At 45.2% G+C, this 18,081-nt stretch overlaps 1 protein-coding gene across 2 annotated transcripts in view; it reads left to right on the top strand.

The window, feature by feature from the left end:
• Positions 1-1,933: 1,933 nt before the first annotated feature.
• The window catches only part of LOC123136785 (methyl-CpG-binding domain-containing protein 9), a 36,844-nt gene continuing 20,696 nt past the window's right edge, over positions 1,934-18,081 (top strand). Inside the window, exon 1 of one of the 2 annotated variants that reach the window (XM_044556287.1) lies at positions 1,934-2,132. Coding sequence is in view for 1 of the 2 variants with exons in the window: in XM_044556286.1 (XP_044412221.1) it covers positions 13,252-13,916 (665 nt within the window). In the remaining variant the exon portion in view is untranslated. Of the gene's footprint in view, positions 2,133-13,090; positions 13,917-18,081 lie in introns of those variants that run through there. The other variant, XM_044556286.1, reaches the window with a different exon arrangement.

Raw genomic sequence — 18,081 nt, 5'->3', positions numbered from 1 at the left:
TGTATTCCCCTTTGTTGGATTTGGACCCTTGTTTCCCTCTTTGTGTACTTGGATCTAGTTTTTTTTGACTATTTACTTGGATCTAGTTGATTTAAGTGTTTCCCCTCTCTTGTGTTCATCGTGCTCTTCGTGTTCTTCGAGAAATCCCCCTCCAAATCATGAAAGACCGGCCCCTAGAGTTCCACCCTACATCAAGACGCCAGTGAGCACACGATGCCATTGGTTGCAATCGATGAAGAGCACGGATCTACGCCCGCGAATCGCCACGGCTGAGCCGTCCCCAAACTTCACGGTGCCGACGACGAGGCGGTCGAGGTCGTTGAAGCACGTCGTGCTGCCCGACATGTGGTTGGAGGCACCCGTCTTGAGGTTCCACTTGGAGTCGTACTCCTCCTCCGTGCGTCCGAGGTGGACCTCGGCATGTTCCTCGACGAGGTCGATGTAGTCATTGCCGATGTCACCATCGTCGGTGATCGTGCACACCTGTGCCATGAGGAAGTTTGGGTCCTCGTCGGTGGCTCCCTCTGCCTGAGCGAGGTTTGCCTCCTCCTTCCTCCTCTTCTTGCGGCAGTCCTTAACCTAGTGGCTAGGAATTCCGCAGTATCTGCACTTGTCGGTGTCAGTGATGGTCTGTTTGTTTTTGCCATTGCCACGGCCTCTGCCGCGTCGCCCGCCTCGTGGCGCATCGCTGCTCGAACCGCCCCGGCTCTTGAGCCATGCGTTCCACTCCTCCTCGGTGAGGATAAGACACCCTACGCCCGGCTCTGCCTGGTCGAGCTCGTACCAGGCCGCCCGGTGAGCTCCTTCATTGAGAGCGTGTCCAGATCAACTAGTGTCTCAATTGACAGAGCGATTTGTGAGTACCTCTTTGGGACGACGGAGAAGAAATTGCGAACGACGCGCTTCTCTTGCACGGTCTCCCCGAGCTGCGCCATCTGGGCCACCATGTTGGTGATCCGCATGGCGAAGTCATTGACGGTCTCGCCATCGGCGAAGCGGATGTCTTTATACTTCTTGAAGAGGGTGGCGAGTTTTGCCTCGCGGACGCGCGCCACTCCGAGGTGCATCGTCTTGACAGTGTCCCATGCCTCCTTCGTCGTGGCCTCGCCGGCGAGGGTAGGTGCCATCTCCCGTGGCACGCCACACAGAATTGCTTCGAGTGCAAGACGGTCGTCGCTGCGCTCCACCGTGCCCATTAGCACGGCGTCTCATAGGTGTCGCCCTTCCATCATGACCTGCATGAGGACGGCCCAGTCGGTGTAGTTGGTCCTCGTCAGCTGCGGCCACGCCGTATCACCTGTGTCGTGTACCAGCCGTGCCATGGATCTCTCTGTCACGGTTAGCTCTATGCCGTCGGAGATTCCTGCACGCGGCGTTGGTGGTGACTTGCTCCCACCGGTATCGTCGTTGCCGGCCATGTCCCAGATCGCAAAACGGCTCTGATGTCAATTGTTGGAATCAAAGACAATGAACTGGCAAGGAACCGAGGTGGAAGACGAGGTTTTGCCTCCGCAAACTTGCCGCGGATTTCTGCTTTCTTTCTCATTGTATTTATTGGTTTACAACGAAGGAAACGGCGGTCGTGGCTTCCTGACTATGCGCCACTACGATCCACAATGCTCGTGCCATCCCACGGGGTGGTTTAAATCTCGAGCGAGTCTCGCTATATCCAAGGACTAACGAAACTGAAGAAAAGTGCAGCTATCGCTAACTGAACTAACTGAACTTGCAAGGTTTATTCTAACAGAATACTCGTCCGGATCTCCACTTCCTCAGGGCCGACGAAGATGACCGCGTCGTCCGCGCATATAGGCTGGTCCTCATCCTAATTTCTCTGCCTGGCAATGGCTGCAGCACGCCGGCATCCGTTGCTGCAGATAACAGCTGCTGCGTGTAGTATTATGAATTTGAGGTATGCGGTTGCACCAGGGGTAACCAGCCCCCCTCCACAAACGCGACCGATATCTGTGATATACGGTCGTAGATGGTCTAAGACGGTTGCATGCCATCGAAACAAACGAAGGAAGGCCTCGCGCAGTCATCTCTTTCCTCCCTCCGGGCGCACACAGGCGCGCGGCGGCAAGCAGCGCAGCCACGTGAGGGCGCTCGCGCATCGCCGGCGGGAACTAAAGGTAACCGTGTCATTCCATTGTATCGTACTGTATATCCATTATCCGTTCGTTTGTGTTGCTACACATTGCCGCGATTTCGATCATGAGCGCGCGAGGTCGATCTAATCTATGGTGATCGATTCGAGGAAAGTTTACTTTATTGCCCTGCAGAAGATCAATCTGTTAGTTGTTACGCGTTTGAGGCGGCAACCGGCGTACGTTCCGTTTTGCCTGCGATATGACCTTGCATCTGCCCGTCGACCAACTCGGCGTTGTTGCCGCCGCCGCTTTCTTGCCATTGCAGCCCCCGACGGCTGGTCTTGCGCGTGCCAAACGACCTTAGCTAGCGTGTATGGCCGGTACAGTTTATGCATGTATTATACGTATTCAGTTGTAGCTCTGACCACCAGATCCTAGTCTAGAGGAAAGACCGGATCCTCAGCTGTAACGGGGCCTTCGTGTGCCCGCTCGTGTGTGACGAAAAATGATTACGTGCCTGTTTGGATAGCAAACATTAGTGTTAGCTTTATAGAAAACGAGTTTTTTTAACAGGTTTTTAGCGAAACCAGTTTTACTAAAAAAATGTTAATAATCAGTTTATATGGAGTACGTAGAAGATTACGTTTGGCTTGGAAAGTGTGTTTGTTCAGTTCCTTGTTTGGATAATGACCTTGTTTGGTACATGAGCTGGCTGATCAATCTCGCCGGACGATCGGAAGCAGCTGGATCGATTCGATCCGCCGGCTGCAGGATGCACGAAACCCTCACGCACACGTACGCGAGAGGCACGAGATGTTTTTATGGGAAAAAGCTCCACGGATCCACCTTCCTTTTGTCGTTGACGCTGCTTGCACGTCGTCGTTCGTGGCCATGGCACCTCTCGCCATTGAGGTTCAAGGACGAGAAAAGGATTGTGTCCACAGGTACAAACTTTTTGATCGACGCCAAGCTGCAGCCGTATATGATTCCTCTGTCTGCTTTGTTGTCGCATGCCGCAACAACGGCTCACCGTGAATGCTCAACTTGGCTGACCTCGGCAGCGGCGGCGACCAAGGCGGACAACACGGAGGAGGCGGCGGCCGTACGTGGCGCGGTGACTTAGACGAGGACAGCCTCGAGGTGCGACCTACCGATGAGCTCATCACCAACCCTATGTAGTTAGGGACGTGGCCACGGCCACCGGCCTCATGGATCGGCAAAAGGAGAGGAAGGAGGATATGCAAAACGGGTTTTTACAAAAGTGACCAATAGTCGTTTCTATACAAATGTGAAATTTCAGGTATCGATCGGAGAATCCGGTTTGGGAAACATTCCCACCCGGTGCGCCGGCCGAAGAGTTGGGCCGGTCGCATCGCTCGCGTTCGATCCACATGGATCCTGCGTCTGTCGCGCATCCTCGCCTTAGTTTTTTTCCTTTCCCTATATCTTCTTCCTTCCACCGCTTGATGGACCTCCTCCTTTCACCCCCCCCCTCCCCGACGGCGAGCATCACCGCCCAGCGACCTCACGCGCCGCCGCGCGCCCGCAGGACAGAACGGATCCGTTTGCTTTTCGTGCAAAGAGACGACGACTGGGGGCGGTCGCCATGGCCGCGTTCGAGGGGGCCGAGCACCGGATGCTGCGACCAGCAGGCAAAGTGATGCGAGCAACGACGACCGGAGCTGCGACCGGCAACCCGAGGATTGGAGATGTGGCGCCGTGCGCTGGAACGGGGCGGCGTCGGGAGCTACAAACATGGTGATTTTTTGCTGGAACCTCCTGAAGTCGGGGGTGCAAACCCTGTGGATTTTTGCTGCAACGGCGCAAACAGTGCCACGGACATCTTTCTTGCTGGAACGACAGCGAGGGTTGCAACCGAAGTATTGAGAAGCTACAAGCTCTTTGAAAGATGCTACAACCCTGGACGACGAATGTTACGACCATAGACGACAGCCGGCGACGACGAATACTACAACGAAGGACGTGCGTTCGATTCATGTGGCGGGGGTTGCAACCGACGTACTGAGGAGCTGCAACCGGCTCGCGGCGAGCTGCAACCGGCAATTGTTTTTGTTACTGCCTCAACGGCAAGGCGCGACGGCGACCATTCGATGAACCATATTGTGGGGGAGCTGCAACCGGCTCGCGGCGAGCTGCAACCGGCAATTATTTTTGTTACGACCTCGACGGCAAGGCGCGACGGCGACCATTCGATGCTACAACCATATTGTGAGGGAGCTGCAACCGTGACTCATTTTTGCTGGAACCGGTGCCCGCGGCGAGCACGGCGGTCACCATGGCGAGCTGAAAACGACAGGGGACTGTGAGCTGGAATGGTGGCCGGGGGGAGGGGGGAGGCGTGCTGGAACTGCACCTGCGGCGAGCTGCAGTGGCTACCACGGCAGAGTTTCATCCAAGGTCGCGGCCATCTGCAACGGTCAACACGCCGAGCTGGAACCACAATTAGAAGAGCTGGAACCGTAGTTGCGTTTTGCTACAACCGTTAAAGCAAAAAGCTACAACCCTATGTTCTTGCGCAATGCTAGAACGGCGGCGACGACTCCTAGTGCAGACCGGAGCTGGGGGGACGAGGTGTTGCAATCATCAATCGACGGAGCTGCCATGCCGGAACTGCAAGCGGGTCGGGGTTAGGGGGAGGGGGCGAGGACGGAGCTGCGTCTGGCCGGCGGCAGATCTACGCAGTCGGCGGCGGAGCTGCATATGGCGAGTGCGGCGCGAGCGCGAGGGCGGCCGGCGAGCGCCGCGGTCGTTCTTCTTTTATCTCCAAGCGTGTGTGGGCCGTGGGAGGAAGACGAACGTGTCTAGCATGTGCGCTAATCGCGGCCCTTAATGCGCGCTTGATCCAACGCTAGGCAGCCGACCGGCCGATATTTCGGCCGGTGCGCCGGCGCCTAGCAGTCGCCATCCGGTTTTGCTTATCTACGGATTAGGTAGAGTAGCCAAACGTTTAACGTAGTTTTAGTCTGTTCGGCTGTTTTTCTGGTGTATTCTGGAAAAAAAAGGTCCGTATAAACTACTATCTATCCTGTACTTTGACTCGTGAGACGCGCCTGTCCCCACCGCCGGCCTCGCCCATTGGTTCCCGCCGAACGCCTGTTTCTGTCTGGTGCTTCTTTTAGGGCATTATATTTGTGTGTTTTTGGTGCTAAAGACGTCACTTATAGGCATATCGGTACATGGTGCCCACCCTCCTCAGTACGTACTTTAGGTAATGGGCTGGCCCATGTAGGTTGCGTTTTGGTTTGTTGTAAGTCATCCACCATCCGGTTTTGTGAAGCTTTTAGAAGCTTCTGAACAGTTTTGCAAAGCTTCTAGAAGCTTATGACTTTTTTGTGATTTTCCTTTATTTAAATTTTCTTTTTTCTTTTTTTTTGTTTTTTTGTTGTCTTTGTTTTTTGTTTATTTCGCTTTTTACGACCTTTTTGTCAAACCCATCAAATTTTATTTAATCTTGTGAACTTTTCAAAATTCTTGTTTTAATGCTTTCTTAAATTCATGAACTTTTTTCAATAGATAAAAATTCATACATTTCAAATTCATGAACTTTTTTGAAATTTCTATTTATTTTTTTCCATTTTTTGTCTTTGCGGACTTTTTCCAGAATGCATGAACCTTTTTCAAATTCATGATTTTTTTTATTTTCACGAACATCTTCTAAATTCATGAACTTTTTCAAATTCACAAACTTCATTTATGAACAATATTTGAATTGGCGAATGATTTTTTATCTTTGCGGACATTTTTGTATTCATGAACTTTTTTTTTCAAATTCATGTTTTTTGTGTTCAGGTATATTTTTAAAATTCGTGAAACATACGACCATTTGAATGTACAATTTCTATGTATAGAAAACCAGAAGTCTGTTTTATTCTAAACCAATAGTTCTTGGTCATTTTTACTGTCTTGTGCAACTAAACGCGTACGGCCATCATAAAAAAGGGCCATTGAACCATCTAGTCACCAAGCGACCAAGCCGAGCATTATTTGGGCCACGGCCCGCCTTAGGGTCATGCGAGCTACGTCTTGTACAGTGGCGCCTCAAGCATTAGAAGTTCTACCGTTGAACTCTGTTCGTGTTATAGGCCCGCGCCTCCGTGTCCAAACGCGGGCCTACCCGATCATATTCTTGGGCCCAACAGTTAAGGCAAATCCAGTGAATAATGCATTGTGTGTATAAGGTGCACACAGATAGGTGTGATAAGTGGGTCGGCTATGTAAAACCCTTTTTATTGGTATTGTGAAGCTTCTAGGATCTTTCAATTGGTTTGGTAAAGCTTCTAGAAGCTTCTAACCGGGGTTTTATGTGTTTTCTGTTCGGGTCTTCTTTGGTGGCTCTAGGTTTTTCTTTATCTTTTGTTTTCATTTAAAATCAAACCTTGTGATTCCTTTTTCAAAATCGACGAATATTTTTCTTTCAAATCCGCAAATATGCTTTCAGCGTGAACTTTTAACACACGTGAACATGTTTCAAATTCGTGATCTTTTTCCAAATTTGTGTTTTTTTCAAATTCATGATTTCCCCCAAAATCGTGAATTATTTTTAAAATCATGAATATTTTCAAATCCATGAATTTTTGAATGTATGCGTTTTTTTAACCAAAAAAAATAGCATAGTCAATTTAAAACGATAGTTGCTAGTTTTTTAATTCAACGAGTGCAAGAAAAATAGGCGAACTTAGCCAACTAGCTAATGGAAGGAGTGATAGGGACTCCAGATAGGTTGACCTATACTGCCATACAAGCATCATGAAGCGCTATAGCGGCAAACTAGCGCATGAGGCGTTGTATAAGACATCTCAGCAGCCAGTTCCCCCATCGTCATATGATGCAACATTGCATTCTTAGGCCATGATCGATGCTGCCATGAGCAATACTCAGCCGCTAACCGAATTGATATGTGCCTCCAACAACGTCACATGTGGCCCTGGTAAGTTGACCTTTTTTCATCTTTAGGGCATACTTCTCAACATCTTGTTGTTGGAATGGCTCCATACTCTTGTTTCTTGGTATGGACTCTGCCTTTCCCTTCTCTTTTCTCTTTGCAATGTTCTAGTTGCCCCTGGTATTGCTAAGAATTTAATCCACACTTGCAAATTCTCTATCGAGTTGAGTTTGACCTCTTTGGTTTCGTTCCAAAGGATACAACCACCGAGGTTCGATAGTGGTGGCGAGCTCTACCATCCATGGCACTCCCATCATCAGTCTCGTGGTGAACGTCACCTCTACCATGGACTTGTGTCATCGGCGACTTGGGAACCCTATTGCCTCTTCTTTTTCTCATTTTCTTGTGATCTTCCCCGGTGACCTAATATAGAACTTAGTTGTTTGTGTGAAGCATGTCATCTAGGCCAACGACCTCATTACCATTTCTTGTCCCTTTCTTTTAATTTGTGCACATCACATGTTAATATTTGTATACAAATATTATCTTGTTCTTGATGATTACTGATATTTTTGGACATTTCCTTTACACCATAGGCCTCATACATGTGAAGCACCCTCAAGTGTTTCTTTGCACTTATTATCACTTATTACATGTCACCGTCTCGTGTATTTAGTGTGAAAAATGGCGATGAAGTCCCCAGTTCTGATTTGTATCTCATTTTCTCTCAATGTGGCATTTCCTTTTGCCTCTCCTTCCCTTACACATCCTTGGAAAATTGTCTGAACCAATGTATGCCAAGCCGAACTACCACCATCCTTTTGGGTTGAAACTCTTAACACCACCACCCAGCTCCTTAACTCATGTCCCTACCCCACTATCTCATCTAGAACTACAATGTTTAACCGTCACTATTTGTGTTATCCTAATCTTTATGTCCCTTGAACACAAAGTATATCACCCACCAACTTAACACATGACATGTTATTACTTCCGGACATGTTTCTTTTATGAGCATGTTTGACTTATACCTTTTGTGATTGAAGGTTGTCCTACGTAGGAAATACCATCACTCCACCCCCTAAAAACTCAACCTTACTCAGATTGTGTCTCATCAGCCAGTCCACCCCCACCTACCAACCCATAGTTTCATAGATTTTGCCCAGTGGCGTGGAGTTAATTATCACGAAGTATATAGAAAATTGTCCTCTTCAAAACGAACATGTCGATAAATAATAACACGGTGGGTGGATAAATTCGATGCAGTGATATACTTTTTCTCTATGTGTACCTAAGAAACACACAACGAGTAGAGAGAGGGGAGATCTTGTGGTCGCTAGTGCCATACCGATTAGGATAACACAATACCCAAACACACATATGTGATCATAGGACTGATGAATGTCACACATGAGATGGTGAGTTGGGAGGATGTTGATGACGCGCGAGGGACATCAGTTGAGGAGAAGAGTGGTGGTGTTTAAAGCTTCAACCCAAAAGGGTGGCCATAGTTTGGCTTTTGCATAGGAGGGTGCAGGCAATGCCATTAGTGGTATGAATAAGATGCTCGGATTTGCCATTGGACGAGTACATGTGAGGTTTCGAGAGGCAAATTGAAACACGACATTAAGAGACGAAGAGACATGAGTTAGAATTGAGGAATTCTCCGACGTCGTCACACTGCATACACGATATGGTGACATAGAATTGAGTGAGAATTAAATGTTAAGTAACACTTGAGGGTGCACATTATCAGACTTGTGGAGTAAAGGAAACGTCTATGAAAATCTCGAGTAATCATCAAGAACAATAAGATAATGTTTGTAATAGACGGTGAGGTCCACAAAAGTTGCAGTGAATACGTTTGAATGGGGAAGTAGAAAAAGAAAAAGGCAGAACCCCTAATAAGAGACGAGGTCCACAAGTCACAATGAATAACTTGGAAGGGAGAAGTAGTAGAACAAAAAAGACAAAGAAAATGGTAAATGAGTTGTTTGCCTAGATGATATCATTCACACAAAGGAGAGCGACTAAGGTTGTCATCCAGGATGATATGGTTCACATAAAGGAGAGATGACCAAATTCTTTATTACATCCCCAAAGGAAATCATAAGGAAAATAAGAAAAATAAGATGCACTAGGGTCCCAAACGATGCAACAAGTCATTGGTGCAGGTGGTGTAAGCTGCTAGAGTGGTGATGGGAGTGGGGGTAGAGCTCGGCTCCACTATAAGATCTTATAAGAGGTGTGTTGGTGGCTAGATCATTCACAATTAATGAAACCAAAAGGGGTCAAACTCAATGAAATGTCAATCAGATGCTAGAAGTATGACCTACAGAGGAAAAATGTGTCGTCGGGTTATACAAGTTGCTTCTACTGTGATTGGAGTTGCCCGTGTCCATGTACCACTCACGAGTACCAAGAGAAGTGTTGCTCATGGTAGCGTGGATCATGGGGTCGTGATCCCGAGGAATTGACGTGTGCCACATGATGATCGGGGAGTTCGATGTTGGGCCCATGAGAGCATGACCAGGTAGGCATGTGTATGGACGCCGAAGACAAACCAAGGACATCAACAGAGTTTTCATGGATACAAAGTGTGTGGGGAAAGTGGTGGGAATGGGGTGAATCAGTGGCACCACTGTGGTCTTTGTTGGTGTCCCACAATCATGCCCATGTCCATTACCAGGATCATATTCATCAGAAAAGGATCTTCCATGGTGCATGAGCAGGCCGCTGCGTTCGTGCTTGCCCCGGGTGCCAGAGAGCAATCACCACGATTACCATAGTCGCCTTGATCTTTGCCATGGATGTCATAGTGATGCTATCTCTTGCCACACACCTTTTTTCTCCATGGCGACCTCAACGAACTGAAGGTGCATGTGAGGTTGCACGAAAGGGGGGAATAGATCCAGTGACTAAGTATCCTGGAATGTACCTCAAATTTCTTGTGGGGCCATTGATTATTTGCATGGTGAGAGACCCATTGTGGACTAACTTGTTGACATCGTCACATCGGTGAGTGTAACAACGATGTGCTTGAGCTCTCGACCCGTGCTACCGAAACCCCAACCTCAGTGTTGTAGGACCAAAATTATGAAATCATGCTAAATCTCTGACTATGCGATACTAGTCTACTATTCCAGTAGCACCAAACAAACATATGTGCTAGATAACCAGGAGATTTTCAAAAAGTAATTATCCTTGAGCACTTAGAGTAAGTTCAATTTTCAAAAAGAATTAGAAGAATTAATCTATCCCAACTTCTAACATCCAGTTTAGAATTATTAGACACTATCGAAAACTCAATTGACGGCCTTTTATTTATGATTTTATAGGACATTAATGTAAAAGGAGCCATATTAAATGGTAATTATATTGTATTATTAGGCATTGTATACAATAATATATAATTATTAGATAAATTTTCCTTGAGTCTAGATACGACTGAATGGCCAAGATGGTTTGCTTAGAAGGCTAGATCGTGCTTTTATAGGTAGCACCGAAAATAAACCCAAATCAATACATTTTATGTCTAGCCTCATTCATCGATCAAAATTGAGTTCTTGCCTTTGAAAATTTATTTAATAGAATCTCCATACCATATGTAAATGCTTTCTATACTTGGTTACCATTCAATAGTTATGGCTAAGATATTTTCTATAGCAAGCTGCAAGTAAAGTTACAATTATACCAATCATTATTATAAAAGTTCATTGATTTTGCAAAACATAATTACGTCAACGTGTGAACATATTTCAGATAAATTTTCATAGCGGAAAATGAAGTGAAATTCTTATAATTTTTAAACTCACGAGTTGGTCACAACTAACATATCATCATTAAAAAGTTAATCACTGTTCACCGTAACAAGTCAAAAATATCTTCACCCTTAGATTTTTACTGGTGCAATTGCACATCGTACATAAGAGATATATAAATAAAGAGATTTTTACATTTCTGCATTGTTGGTGCCCGCTAGACAGTTTTGCCCTTAGTTTATAACAATGTTTTGTTTTGCCCTTAGATTATAACTATGTTTAGTTTTGCCCCTGGACATTTATATCTGGTTATAGAAATGCCCCTTATGATCCATTTCCATCCTGTCAAAGATGTTTCACAGTGACTCCATGTCATCTTGTTTAGGGGTGAAAACTGAGCACCTTTTGAAAGTAGGGGCAAAATTATTTGATGGGCACCAATTAAGGGCAGGAATGTAAAATCCCCTTAAATAAATACCTCATATATTTGGTTCTCATTTATGTGCGAAAAAGGGTATGCTTAGTGAAACTCACAAGTAAAGTAGTGAACCTCTTTTTGGGGTTGTGTAAACCAACTGACAAACCTAACAAACGCCAACCCGTACAACACCAAAGTATGATGACATCAATACTTATCTTCACAAAATTGCTTTTAGAAAATCTCCATGCCATAATTGAGGTAAAAAATATCCATCATTTGTTTATATTTCTTGTTTATAACTTTGATACACTATAATTCAAGTCTCAAATAAAAAGCTACGATTATAACACTCATTATTCTGGGAAAATCGTTAGAACTACAAATGTGATCACATTAAAGTGTGTTCATATTTGAATAAATATTGGTAGTAATGAAAAAAATGTTTTTTATATTTACTCTTTAGTTACTGTTAACATAAGTTCGTTAAAAGATTAGCAAACTATTAGTTGCAGTAACAAGAGATTTTCTGTATATAAGTTATACTAATAAATGCTTTCTACATATATTTCTAATAGATGTTCAACATTAAACTTATATTAGAACCCCCATCTAAAAGTTGCACAGTATATGATATATGTGCATTGAACCTCTTTTGGCATTGTGTTAACCAACTAGTAGACCGAGTGAATGTTAGTCTGTACAACACCAAGTGTACTATGACATCAATCCTCAACCTCAAAAATTGATTTGTAAAACAAAATATCCATGTCATATTTAAGATAAATGATCTCCATATTTGGTTTTGATTAATTATTTATAACTTAGATATACTCTAGTTGGAGTTGTGAATAAATTTTTTTCACAATTTTAAGAATAGTTAACGTGCAAATGCGATCACATTAAAGTGTACATTGTTAGAGAAACATCCATAGTAAATGATTATTTTGTTCTCATATTCCTTTTAGATATTTATTTACTAGTTTCTACTATCATATGATCGTTAAAGATTAAGAAACTTTTAGTCACAATGACAATAACATAGTTTATAACAGTTCTCACACATAATAAATTGATATAGCACTTTCTTTTATATAAATATTTATAAATGATTTAACATATCTTATACTTTAGTGATTTAAACGCTCTCATTTCTCTTTAAAGGGGGAGTAACATTATTGAGATTAATAAACAATTATTTATACAAGATTTTTCTTGCTTTCCATATATTCCTTATAAGAAGACATTAATGCAATATATTTTCTCATATTACACCAAAACACACAATTAATACTACAAGATTTTTCAACATATATTTTAATAAATGACTTCTATATATTCCGTATAAGAAGGCATTAACGAATGATTTCAGTATATTTCTCATATTCCAACAAAGCACAGAATTGATACAAGATTTTCCAAGATATATTTTATAAATGTTTTATATATATTATGTATAACAAGAAGACATTAATGAACGATTTCAATATATTTTCTCGTATTCGAGCAATGCACGGAATTAATACGAGATTATATTAATATATGGATGCTAGTAAATGAAGACATTAATTAACAATTCTAGTGTATTTTTCGTATTCTAGCAAAGAACACAATTGATGGCTGCTTTTGCATATTTACCAGTACACCGAACCTGTTTTGTCGCTGTGTACGACGACCGTAGACGCAGCCAACACCAACTGTAGAGCACCGCGCGCGACGGACACAGCACCGCGCCCCGCTGCACGGGCGAAAGAGCTTCCGTCGCACGCTCCGCGCCACCGCAGCCCATCTCCCCAGACACTCGCTCACTGACAGCCGGGCGCTCGGCCGTTTCCACCTACGCGTCCCCGGCCCCTCGTCCACGTGTCCCGTCCGTCCCGTCCGTTCTTCTCCTTTGCTTTGCTTCTCCCCGGAATCCCTCCCTCCCCCCTCCCTTAACCCCAGCCGCGCTTCGCTCGTGAGCTGCTGCTTTCCCTTGCTCGCTCTCTAACCTCCTCCTCCCTCCCTCCCTTCCCGTCGCTATGCCCGGAATTCGAACCCTAGCCTGAGCTCGGGCGCGACCCTGATCCCCTGTTCGCCATGGATCGCCCGCCACATCTCGACATCGACCTCAACGAGGCGCCCTCGCCGCCGCCGTCGCCGCCGGTGGCGGTTCCCCAGTCGCCGCCGCGCGGGTTCGCTGCCCCCATTTTTGCTCCTCCGCCTCCGCTGCCGCCGCCGCCGCCGCCACCACCCCAGCCCCAGCCTCCCGCCAACGCGCAGGCCCAGCTGCTGCTCGCGCACCAGGCCCGCGAGATAGCGCTGGCGTACCACCGTGGGGAGTCGTGGAGGCTGGCTGCTGCTACGGCCATTGCGGCCGCGACCGCTGGTTCGTCGGTGGAGGTGCCGCCTCCAGCGCAGCACCCGGGAGTAGCGGGGTGGGGGAACCCGCCGCCCCCGTGCGCGTCCTGCGGCCTCCCCGAGCTGCCGGGGGCCACCATTATCTGTGACGCCTGCGAACGTGGGTTCCATGAATCATGCGTCCACGTCTGGGGGCCGCTTATGCGCCAGCCTCCGCCACCACCGCTGCCCACCCCCCCTGGTGTGCGGCGGCCTCCGGTAGCCGTGAACGAGGACTGGATGTGCCCGGCGTGTGAGATAGGTGGCGCCCACTCCAAGCGCTGGAAGCTTCGAGCAGTGCCGCTCGACATCAATGCCGCCCCACGGGAGGATCCTGTTGCCGTCACCATCGGAGACATCACCAGGCAGTTATCTCAGCTCCCTCTTAATCATCTCCTTATGACTTTAGATCTTTTGATCAGCGAATTTTATATACTAGCTCTAAGAAGTAGATTGTTGTTCATGAAACGCCAGTACTTTGCAAATGGTAATGGTGAGTCCAATCGAGAACGTGTCATGATGGTTTGAACCTTGTTATATATCGCTGATGTTTGGTTTGCTACTTATGATTACACAGATGCACTTGCTATCAACATAGCATATGAATCTGGTATGTTCTTTGGATTTTTCTGCTTTGCTCGACTGTTGATAACACTGAGACCTGAATGACTTGGTTTAAATGCTATAATTAGCAACTGGTAGCAGTGGCTTTCTAAAGCATTAGTAAGAGTGCAACATGGTGTTGCATCTTCTTTTAGTGGCTACTAAATTTAGGTATTACACTGAGTGATTCGTGGTTGCTGCATGTTTCTCCCTGATTTACTACAAAGAACAGGGTATGAGATACTGCAGCTAATTTGATACTTTCACCCTTTCATGGCATAAGGGCATGCGCAATGATAATTTTATTTGTTCTAGTTGTGGCACTAATTTGATTTGTGTTATTATTTTATTGAAGTAGGACACCTGCATGTTTCGGTCTTGACAGGTACATGCAGTTCAGCCTTAGGAAATTTTAAAATCACCACGACTTGCAATCTGTAGGAGAGAAATTTGTAACCGTTTTTTTTCTTTCATTGTGAAGGTATCTTATTGGTTTCTCTTGCATTGTTGCATGAGATTGCTGTCTGACTTTTCTTTACTCGAAATTCTACTCCCTACGTCCCATAATATAAAAGCGTCTTTTACACTACACTAGTGTCAAAAATGTTCTTATATTATGGGACGGAGGGAGTAGTATGGAAATTTGAACTAGTTCTCTCTAATGTGAATCATGAACTCTTTTGTGGGTTCTTTTTCGGTCCATTAAATTTGGGGTGGGTATCACTTAGCATGTTCCAGTAAATTAATGAACCGGGTTCAGAAGAGAAGAAGATTTGGATTGGTGTGATTAATTGGAGAATGGATCACTAGTAATAGAGTAGAAGGCAATGAAGCATCGACGACGAAGGTGTCTCGCTGCTGAGCTGCGGATGGAAATTTATGCGGAGGAAAAGGTAGATGGGGATTTTGTCAGAACAATGAGCTAGTTTTATTGATTGATTGACGATAGTACAATGCAATAGAACAACTGGAATGCCACCAACAAAGAAGATCCATGATAAAACCGGAAGTTACATGAAGGTCCTTTTGATCTAATGTTTGATGTTTCTCCATGTCTTTGGTGACGAAACCACAAAAGATCAAACCCGCACAAGCCAGGCCAACCTTAAAGGTTTTGAAGAGCCACATGGGTTGGTTAGCTCAAGTGGTGAGAACCTAATATGACCGAAAGCACCGTGGTCGAGGACACACCCCTTGCAAGGTAGTCTGCCAAACTGTTGCTCGGACGTACAACCAGTAGAGAAGGTGCAAAACCCAAAATAACGAGCATTGAGAATCACTAGCTCAATGAGGTAGATCGTGATGGTCACACTAGGGCAAGGATGGAGTTGGGAGACCACCATGGGGCCACCACCACCAAGCACAAGCCTAACAAAGAAGGCACCTAAACTCCTAGCCAAATATTGATCCTTACTTCCTAATGCTAAATCGGTTGTCGAAGGCGAGGGAAATTGGTGGAGATTGAAATGGTGGACGATCGTCCAATGGCTAGGGTTTCATCATGTCTCATGTACAAGGGACATGTGAGCACAAGATGATGCATACAACTTTTATGGAAGGCCCGTCATGGAGAGAGATCAAGTACAATGATTTGTGGTCGAACACTTGTACCACCACTCTTGACAAAGCATCCTCCACCATTAGAGCGTGTGTCTTCATCACCGTGTAAAGATTTTGCTTGGTAAGGAAACCCATGGTCGACGACTGTACCAACACCAACACCACGATGGGGCTCCACCACGTCTCTCTGCCAGTGGTGCCGCCCATGAGGAAGAACGAATTTAACATACTTGTCAGGCGTGTGGGTCGAGCGATAGTAGGAAGAAGCTGGTATGGTAAGAGAGACAAAAGGAGGGTGGGAAGAGTGCTGGCATGGTCGATGGATGAATATACTCGTGTAGCTCTGGTGCAACCTACCCATAGAACTATTATCTCTGTCCCTAAATATAAGACGTTTTTGCAGCTCAATTTGAACTGCAAAAATGTCATATATTTAGAAACGGAGGGAGTAGTTCTTTTTGTACTCGCATAATCTGGAAATCCTTTACAAGATTGAATTGCGTCTACATTCTTGTTATGATTAGAATTTGTTGTGAATCACAACATTGTGATAGTATCCCTAATCTCTCGTGCACTACAATGTATGGGACATCAAACAAACATGTACTGGGTCTTTCTTGGTCTTTTTGTTAGCATCCGTGTCTAACCTCTATTGCCGTGGCAATCTATTTCGGTGCCTCTTGTGTAGTTGTCGTCTCATCATTGCTCAATATCAGTGGACATGACTCTTGTTGTTAGCTTTTTTTCTTCAGATTTAGTATTGTCGGCCTTGACTCCTTGACCTCGCTACACATTCTTTAGCTAGATCTCTAAAGGATTTTTTTAGTTTCATGTCCATGGTTAATTGTTACCCCACCGAGTTCTTTTGTTTGTCTTCAACTCTATCCGAAGCTGCACAAATCTTCTCAAATTTTGTCTCCTTTAGCTAGTAATTTAATTTCCTTGGTTTGTCACAACCCTTCCTTATGTGACCAATTGCATTGAATCCTTTCCATTTTTTTCTTCCCTATGGCCCATCCTAATTAGATCGAGCATGGCCCAACTCCAATCTCTTCTCTTGCCTCTGACGTGTTCTCCTCGATGTAAAATTGCCCTTTTGGTATTTATGTATAACCTTCTATGCAGTCCGTGACCATTGTCGCGACCCAAAAATTATTGTCACCATGTTCCTACTTGTGTCCGCTATTGCCAGTTTTAACAATTTTCATTATTTTCCATTAACGTGGTAACTCTTTCCACCTTACTTGTAGATGGTCATTTGGTCTAACTCCTTATAACGGTTTGATTTGAGATGTTAACCCATCTTTTTTTCTGCGTTCGACGAACTATAAACAGAGTTCTGATGTGAAATTGGAATTGTCGTGTCTGAACATTAAAGAGCTATTAGGTACTTTCTGAAGGCTTAGAGGAACAAACAATCAAGGTTTAACACTGGTAATGTTTGATCGCCAATCTCACATGTATTTTGTGAGTGTAACGAGTCATGACACAATTTAGTGCATCTTCATAGAAGTCTGAGTGGGACCTTCTACTGTTCTACACAACCGGTTAGTTAAGCTCGTGAGACATTACATTTCAACACACGCATCGATGGTGATTCTTGGAGAGGTATGCCATGGTATCCCCTTATATAGCAAATGGCATCTGTGTGAACCCCTATGTGACGATTTCGCCACACAAAGGGAGTTACTAACCTTAGGCCATGTAGGGCAGATGAACCAAGGAAGAGACATGACGCGAGCCATGTCATTGAGTAACCTCATATAGTAAGTCGACAACCTACATCCGAGAGGACTAACATATTGCAAGATCTACGGGAATCATCAAGATTGATGGTATACTTGGTTTGCTCATGATCACATTTTGCCATATCTTTTGGATTGAAGATTTTCTCATTTACCGATATCTTCATGTTGAACTTGCTAAGAGGCGTTTCCTACTTATGCAGAAGAGCCTATGCTTGAGAGGAAAACAATAAACGATGAAGGGAAATTATCTCCCAAGGCTACATTCTCTTCTCTTAACTTGTGTCTCGTCCTATTCAAGGCACTACCATGCATCTTCCTTCGTATGACATTTACCGCGTCGTGAACAAAGATACAAAATTTCCTTGTGCTCACCATAGATTTTGCCATCAAGTCTCCTTGGGGCCAGTTGAAGGCCAACAACAACAATATGGTGGCCATACTCACCCATGGACATCTTTGAGAACATCAAACCGCGTACAAGATGTCATGACCATATATGAGGAAGTGGTGGAAACATTGGCCACGATAAAGGAGCAATGGATGACAACATGTGATGTCGTGATACCACCCCGCCACCAACACCCTCGGTGCTGGCGACCCCCTGCCACCGTTGCACACA

The sequence above is a fragment of the Triticum aestivum genome, chromosome 6B (genome assembly GCF_018294505.1).
Source record: "Triticum aestivum cultivar Chinese Spring chromosome 6B, IWGSC CS RefSeq v2.1, whole genome shotgun sequence".
Taxonomy (NCBI): domain Eukaryota; kingdom Viridiplantae; phylum Streptophyta; class Magnoliopsida; order Poales; family Poaceae; genus Triticum; species Triticum aestivum.
This window is presented reverse-complemented; position numbering and strand designations above follow the sequence as displayed.